This window comes from Ornithorhynchus anatinus, chromosome 7, assembly GCF_004115215.2.
Source record: "Ornithorhynchus anatinus isolate Pmale09 chromosome 7, mOrnAna1.pri.v4, whole genome shotgun sequence".
In the NCBI taxonomy this organism is placed as follows: Eukaryota; Metazoa; Chordata; class Mammalia; order Monotremata; family Ornithorhynchidae; genus Ornithorhynchus; species Ornithorhynchus anatinus.
This window is the reverse complement of record NC_041734.1, coordinates 72,948,641-72,956,976: the sequence shown is the minus strand read 5'-3', so window position 1 is coordinate 72,956,976 and position 8,336 is coordinate 72,948,641. Positions and strand designations below refer to the sequence as shown.

The 8,336-nt window shown below is 55.2% G+C and overlaps 1 protein-coding gene across 2 annotated transcripts in view; it reads left to right on the top strand.

The window, feature by feature from the left end:
- The first annotated feature begins 1,151 nt into the window (after positions 1-1,151).
- Positions 1,152-8,336, top strand: part of FASTKD2 (FAST kinase domains 2) — a 31,935-nt gene continuing 24,750 nt past the window's right edge. For both annotated transcript variants that reach the window (XM_029069325.1, XM_029069324.1), the window contains exons 1-2: positions 1,152-1,211; positions 5,369-6,193. In XM_029069325.1, the coding sequence (XP_028925158.1) occupies positions 5,450-6,193 (744 nt within the window). In that variant the 5' untranslated portion in view covers positions 1,152-1,211; positions 5,369-5,449. The remainder of the gene's footprint in view (positions 1,212-5,368; positions 6,194-8,336) is intronic.

Genomic DNA, 8,336 nt, shown 5'->3' with positions numbered 1-8,336 from the left:
ACCGTGGGCAAGTCACTTCACTTCTCTGGGCCTCGGTGACCTCCTCTGGAAAATGGGGATGAAGACCGGGAGCCCCACGTGGAGCGACCCGATCACCTTCTATCCCCTCCAGCGCTTAGAACAGGGCTTTGCCCCTAGTAAGCGCTTAACAAATACCACCACTATTATTATTATTCGATAGTATTTATTGAGCGCTTACTATGAGAAGCAGCGTGGCTCAGGGGAAAGAGCCCGGGCTTGGGAGTCGGAGGTCATGAGTTCGAATCCCAGCTCTGCCACTTGTCAGCTGTGGGACTGTGGGCAAGTCACTTCACTTCTCCGTGCCTCAGTTCCCTCGTCTGTAAAATGGGGATGAAGACTGGGAGCCCCACGTGGGACAACCCGATTCCCCTGTGTCTCCCCCAGCGCTTAGAACAGTGCTCTGCACAGAGTAAGCGCTTAACAACTACCAACATTATTATTATGTGCAGAGCACTGCGCTAAGCGCTTGGAATGGGCAATTCGGTAACAGACAGAGACCATCCCTGCCCACTAACGTCAGGGATAACGGAAAGTGGGATGAAGATTGTGAGCCTCACGTGGGCCAACCTCATAACCCTGTATCTCCCCCAGCGCTTAACAAATACAATAATAACGATCATCATTATTATTATTATTGTGAGCCCCACGTGGGCCCACCCGATGACCCCTTATCTCCCCCAGCGCTTAGACCAGCGCTGTGCACAGAGTAAGGGCTTAACAAACACCATCATTATTATGACGATGATGATGATTATCGTTGCTGTGAGCCCCACGTGGGACCACCGATGACCCCGTCTCTCCCCCAGCGCTTAGAACAGCGCTGTGCACAGAGTAAGCGCTTAACAAATAGCAACGTTAAAAGGGGACGGAGAGGCTGGGCCGGCGCCACCGAGGCCCGGTGGGCGAAGCGGCCCCGCCCCCCTGCGGTGGGGTTGTTCGGGCGTCTTTTGGACCGCGCCGGGCCCCGTAGGGCGGGGGTCACGTGGCGGGGGTGGGGGGGGGAAAAAAGAGCAGGGGAGGGGTCACGTGGCGGGGGCGGGAATCCGCGGCGGGGACGGGTCACGTGACGGGGGCGGGAATCCGCGGCGGGGGACGGGTCACGTGACGGGGGGCGGGGTCACGTGTCGGGGGCGGGGTCACGTGTCGGGGGTGTCATGGCGGCCCCCGTGGAGGCGCGCCGGGCGCCGGAGGTGAGGGGCCGACGGAGGAGGGAGGCGCGGGCCCGGGCGGACCATCCACACCTCCCCCACCCTCCTCTTTCTTAAACCCTTCCTACGTGCCGGGTACTGTACTGAGCGCCGGGGCGGAGACAAGCAAGATGCCGCTACCGACGATGAGGCCGTTTGCGAAGTTAACGGAGTGGGACCCGGCCCCGCCCCACGCGGGACGCCCCGTCGTCTCCTGATTATAATCACGATGGCGAGGATGGTAGTTGTGAAGCGCTTACTCTGTGCAGAGCACTGTGCTAAGCGCTGGGGGAGATACAGGCGAATCAGGTCGGCCCACGTGGGGCTCACAGACTTCATCCCCATTTTACAGATGAGGGAACTGAGGCCCGGAGAAGTGAAGCGACTTGCCCACAGTCCCACAGCTGGCAAGTGGCAGAGCCGGGATTTGAACTCATGACCTCCGACTCCCAAGCCCGGGCTCTTTCCACTGAGCCACGCTGCTTCTCTATTATATTATATCGTGGTTATAATCACGATGACGAGGATGGTATTTGGGAAGCGCTTACCAGGGGCCGACCGCTGCTCTAAGCGCTGGGGGGGGGGCGGGGAATCCAGGGTCAGCGGGTGGGCCCACGTGGGGTTCAGTTGGAATAGTAATGTCGGTATTTGTTAAGCGCTGACTAGGTGCCGGGCGCTGTGCTAAGCGCTGGGGGAGAGACGGGGTCATCGGGTGGGCCCACGTGGGGCTCACAGTAATAATAATAATGGCATTTGTTAAGTTAATGGAGTCGGTCACAGCCCCCATCCCACGTGGGGCTCGGTAATGATCATAAGAATAAGAATGTTGGTATTTAAGCGCTTACTACATGCTCAGCACTGGTTCTCAGCGCTGGGGGGGGGGGGATACAGGGTGATGAGGTTGTCCCACGTGGGGCTCACAGTCTTCATCTCCATTTTCCAGATGAGGGAACTGAGGCCCAGAGAAGTCAAGTGACTTGACCAAGGTCACACAGCGGACAGGTGGTGGAGCTGGGATTGATGATGATGATGATGATGATGATGGCGTTTGTTAAGGGCTAACTATGGGCCAAGCACTGTCCTAAGCGCCAGAGTAGATCCAGAAGCACATGGCTTAATGCAAAGAGCCCGGGTCTGGGAGTCAGAGGTCTTGGGTTCTAATTCCGGCTCGGCCACCTCGTTCATTCGTTCAGTTGTATTTATTGAGCGCTTACTGGGCGCAGAGCACTGTACTGAGCGCTTGGAATGTACAATTCGTCAACGGAGACAATCCCTGCCCAATTACGGGCTCACGGTCTAAATGGGGGGGGGGGACAGACAGCGAAACAAAACAGCTGTGTGACCTTGGGGAAGTCACTTAACTTCTTCGTGCCTCAGTAACATCATCTGTAAAAGGATGAAGACCGTGAGGCTCACGTGGGACAACCTGCTTACCTTGGATCTACCCCAGCGCTTAGTACAGAGCTTGGCACTTAGTAAGCGCCTAACGGATACCGTCGACATTATCATTATTGCAAGGTAATCAGGTGGTCCCACGTGGGGCTCACGCTTTTAATCCCCATTTTACAGATGAGGTAACTGAGGCACAGAGAAGTAAAGTGACTTGCCCAAGGACAAGGCAGACAAGTGGCAGAGGCGGGATTAGAACCCGTGACCTGACTCTCAGGCTCGGGCTCTATCCACTATGCCATGCTGCTTCTCCGCCTGTTTGCTGTGTGACCTTGGGCATGCCACTTAACTTCTCTGTGCCTTAGCGAGCTCCTCTGTAAAATGGGGATGAAGACCGTGAGCCCCACGTGGGACAACTCGATCACCTTGTATCTACCCTAGTGCTTAGAGCAGTGCTTGGCACATAATAAGTGCTGAACGGATACCATCGTTGTTATTATTCTCAAGCTTCCCATGGAGGAAGAGGAGGAGGAGGAGGATTATTTCTGGGGGGCTAGTACACGTCCCCAGCCGGCCACTCTGAGAATAATGATAATGGTAATTACTATTATGGTATTTATTAAGCGCTTACTGTGTGCCAGGCACCGTACTAAGAAGCAACGGGGCTCGTGAGCCCCACGTGGGTCAACCTGATGACCGTCTGTCTCCCCCAGTGCTTAGAACAGTGCTTGGCACACAGTAGGCGCTTAAATTATTATTACTGGGTAGAGCCGGGACCAGGGAGGCAGAAGAAACTAGATTCTAATTCCAACTTCGCCACCTATAATAATAACCATGGTATGTGTTAAGCACTCACTATGTGCCGAACACTGTTTTAAATGCTTGGGTAGATCCAAGGCGATCGGGTCGGCCCACGTGGGGCTCCCGGGCTTAGACCCGAGTTACAGATGAGGCAGCTGAGGGACAGAGGAAGTGAAGTGACTCACCCGAGGTCACACGGCAGACTCCCAGTCTCGTGCTCTGTCCGCTGTGCCACGCTGCTGCTTTTCACCCCTGTCGCTACCCTTTCGGCGGTCCGTCTGGCTCTTCCTTTTGGGTTACCTGCCCCTTTTTCGACCTGCTGCTGTCCTCTACCTTTCCCCATTTTATATGCTAGCTTGCTTCATCCACTGCTCTTCGACCTAACCCTTTTTGCTCCCCCGAGACTTCTCTTCCAGCTGTACCTCACTCTCAGCTCTCCCGGCTTCAACCCTCTCGATCAAACCTCCACTGGTTTTGAGCTCCGTCGATCAATTGGGTATATATCGAGCCTCTGCCCATTCATTCATTCGTTCAGTAGTATTTATTGAGCGCTTACTATGTGCAGAGCACCGGACTAAGCGCTTGGAATGGGCAGATCGGTTACAGGTAGAGACGGTCCCTGCCCTCTGACGGGCTCACGGTCTAATCGCGGGGGACGGACAGACAAGAACAGTGGCGAATAAATAGAGTCAAGGGGATGAACATCTCATTAAAACAATAGCAGATAAATAGAATCGAGGTGATGTACGTCTCGTTAATCGAGGCAGAAGATAAAATTCCTCTCCGCAACGTCGTCTTCCCGCTCCTCACTCCAAATCTGCCAGGACTTGGGCTTCTCCGGTGACTCGGAGCCCTTGGAAAATCCTACCTCCTCTAGGAAGCCGTTTCCCGATTCGTTCCCGACGCCCAAGTCCCATCAACGCAACAGCTACCCTTAGTATATTCAACTATTTCTGCTCACGTTTCCGATCGAAAAAGTCACGCTTACGATTTATCCGTGTTCCTCCTCCTGCCCCCAGGATTTATAAATCACTTTTGTCTCTCCCCCATTAAATCGTGAACTCCTTATTCATTCAGTCATATCTGTTGAGCACTTTCTGTGACCAAAGCGCTGAACTAAGCCCTGTGGTAACTCCTTATGGGTAGGGAACTTGAGTTTTGCTTCTCTGGTACTCTCCCGAACACTCTGTAGAGTGCTCTGAATTCACCAGGTTCTGAGGAAATACCCCTAATTGATTCACTGAGGGGATGTTTCAGTTTCTTTGATGTTTATTCTCCTGGTTAGGGAAGCAGCTCCGCCTCCCTCATGATCCACGGGCCTGGCGATTCAGTAATAGTCATTTAAAAAAATAATTCTAGTAAATGCAAATCTTCCCCCAGATTATGCCATAATCTAGCTATGGCAGAAATTAAGTTCATTCGAAGCACTGTACTAAGCACTTGGGAGAGGACAGTATAACGCCGACCGATCACATCCCTGCCCACCACAAGCTCACAGTTTAGAGGTCTGAAATTATTTCGGCCCCGATCAAGCAAGAGCGATGCGTGTCTCCCTGGTCTTAGGTGTGCTTTACTTGTCCCTTCTGCGGGCAAGCGCATGTATGGTTTGTGTGTGGGGGGGGGGGGGAGGTTGGGGGGGGTCTCGTGTCTATATTTTTACTTTCCAGTACCTCTCTTCCCTCCCCACCCCGGCAAGTAATGTCTTTTCCCTCCTCCTCGTGCGTTGTGTCACTTGTTTTCTGAGCCCTGCCTCTTGGGCCCCCCCCCCCCCCCGCCCCAAGTTGGAGAGGGAGAAAGAAAATGAAAATGTGCGCCATCACTCCTCCCCACTCCCTAACGCCAAGCAGGTGGGACAGTTCTGTTAGGGTCCAGTGAAAGGCTGAAAATAACCCAGGGTGTGAATGGCAGTTTAGTCTTGGCGAGGGAAAGTTTTGTTGGCTTCACTTCTCTTTTTCTTCTACCTTTCCCAGGCGAATCCTCGAATCCTCCCAGCCTCTCTGGCAGAGGCGTTGTCCGTCGCCACTTGAAAGCTTCTCAGTCGCGACAGCAAAATGCATCAGTCGACAGGATCTCTCTTGGGGGCAATCAGAAGAGTGCACGCGGGGCTGTCTTCGTTTGGCCCCCCCAGCTGGAGAACGGCTAGGGGGAAAGCCTGCCCTTTGGCCCTCTCCGCCCGTGGACCCGCCTGCCGGAACTGGATCCCCGGGGGACTCCCGCGGGACGAGCCCCTTAGGGCACCGGCTTGGTTTCTCGGGTATCCGGGCCGGGCACCGTCCGTTCGGCTGAGAGGGGCCGAGGCGCTGCAGAAACGGGGCCTGAGGATGGGATCGCCCCGATCGGAGGACCGACCGGTGAGTCCGAGCTCCACGTGCTCTCTCGGATCAGATGACGACGACGAACCGCGGGAGGCGACGGATCCCCGAGGCCCGCCCTCTCCGGTCGAGGTTTCTCCCGGGAAGGAGAGGAGATTCTCCCCCTCCGAGCCGGGCGTCTCTTTAAGGGAATGCGGTTCCCTGGGTGCCGTGTTGGATAACTTCGCGGCGTGCCCCACGTATCCCAGTACCAAGTATCTCCGAGCGATGTGGAGGCTTGCCAAGGCAATGCCGAAGGAGCAGAGCACCTCAGAGAGGCAGCAGATGTACCGGCATCCCGCTTTTAGCCAGCTGTGTCGGCACGTGATGAGAGAAGCCCGGAATTTGCCCTGCGATAACGTGATGTACAGTCTCCATGCGCTGGTGAAGCTCCAGATCCCCCAGAACGCTCACCTGATTCAGACCTTGCTGAGAGCCGCTCAGGTGAGACAAAAGACGGGGATCGGAACCCTTACGCCAGATTCTTTCGTTCATTCATTCGATAGTATTTACTGAGCGCTTACTGTGTGCAGAGCACTGTACTGAGCGTTCGGAATGTACAGATCGGTAACAGATAGAGACGGTCCCTGCCTTCTGACGGGCTCACGTTCTTTCCGAAGCCTTCTTTCTCCACGCCCATTTCCTTCATAGCCACGTGGCTTAGTGGAAAAAGCGAAGGGCCTGGGAGTTAGAAGGCGCGGGTTTTGATCCCAGCTCGTCCACTGGCCTGAGGGGTGACCTTGGGCAAAGACACTTGGCTTTTCGGGCCTCAGTTCCCCCACCTGTAAAATGGGGATAAAATCCCTGCTCTCCCTTCTGCCTAGTCTGGGGGCCCCACGTGGGACGGGGCTCGAGGCCCGACCGATGATCTTCTATCTAGCCCGGCGATTTACTGGTGTCAGGCACACTGTTGGTCCTTAAGGAGTACCACGATTATAATTTATTCTTTTATAAAGTGGGGATTAAGTCCTACTCCCTCCTACCTAGACTATTCTTTTATAAAGTGGGGATTAAATCCTACTCCCTCCTGTCTAGACTGTGAGCCCTATAAATGACAAAGTACTGTGTCCAACCTGGTAACCCTGAATCCATCCTCGTGTTTGGAGTGGCGTCCGGCACAGAGTGAGTGCTTAAGTTGACCTGGGCCATCGAGTCGTGTCCGACCCATAGCGACACCGCGGACGCATCTCTGCCAGAGCGCCCCGCTCTCCATCCGCGGTCGTTCTGGTCGCGGATCCGTAGGGTTTTCTTGGGAAAAAGACGGAAGTGGTTTCCGCGCAGGAAACCCGAGTCTCCGCCCTCGACTGTCTCCCGCGGCGCCGCTGCCCAGCACGGTTGAGTTTGGACTTGTAGCGGATTGCCTTCCACTCGCTGGCCACTGGCCAACCCAGGAATGGAATGGATCTGCCTCCGATCGACTCTCCCTCCCACAGCCGAAACTGGTAGAGGACCGGAAACCCTCCAAGGGCGACCCTGAGAGGGAAAGTGCTTAAATAGAAATAATAGTCAGGCTAACTGCTTTGGGTTCTACCCTTCTTTTGGATTTTGGTGCAGTTGGAATATTGTATTTTAGCAGGCCCGAAAGTGCGGTCACGGTCTAGTGGGTAGAGCACGGGCCTGGGAGTTAGGACCTGGGTTCTAATCCCGGCTCCACCACTTGTCTACTGTGTGTGACCTTGGGCGAGTAACTTCATTTCTCTATGCTTCAGTTACCTCATCTGTCAAACGGGGATTAAGACTGAACCCCGTGTGGGACGTGGACCGTGTCCCACCCGCATCACGTGTATCTACCCCAGGGCTTAACACGGCGCCCGGCACGTAGTGATCGCGTAACGGATACTACGTGTTTACGATAACGACGACGACGACGAGGGTGCTAATATCTGGGATTCTTACGACCTAGTGGCTTTGTGAATTCCTCAAAGACAGAGAGTCTCATTTCGACTCTGCAAATGTTTGAGGCCACCCCTGTAAGGGACGCGAAAGGACACTGGCCGGCTATCCGAAATCCCGGCTCCCGAATCAGACGTTTCTCACCGACCGATATCAGTCCTGCCGTTCGTGTTCCGTAATGGACGTCATCCTGGGGCGCGGTTGCGTCTCCAAGTGTAGTTCGGTGCTTGGCCGGCTGCGTGTGTCGCGCCGACCCTTCCCTCGCGCGGCCCCTCGCGCTCTCCTCCGTTGCCGTTGTTCACGTCCATTCACCTGACCGAGGGTCCGGGGAAGATGGAGGTGGGTAGCCAGCACGGCGGGGCAGCTGGGAAAGTCTCCGCGGGAGTGAAATTGGACGCTGAGCCTTGGCAAACCTGCCGCGTGGCTCGGCGGAAAGAGCACGGGCTTTGGAGTCGGAGGTCACGGGTTCGCATCCCGGATCGGCCGCTTGTCAGCTGTGCGACTCTGGGCAAGTCACTTCGCTTCTCGCTGCCTCGGTTCCCTCGTCTGTAAAATGGGGATTGAGACTGTGAGCCCCACGTGGGACGACCTGATTCCCCCGTGTCTCCCCCAGCGCTCAGAACAGTGCTCGGCACAGAGTGAGCGCGTAACAGATACCAACGTTATCACTATTATTTTCACCCAACCCAAATTT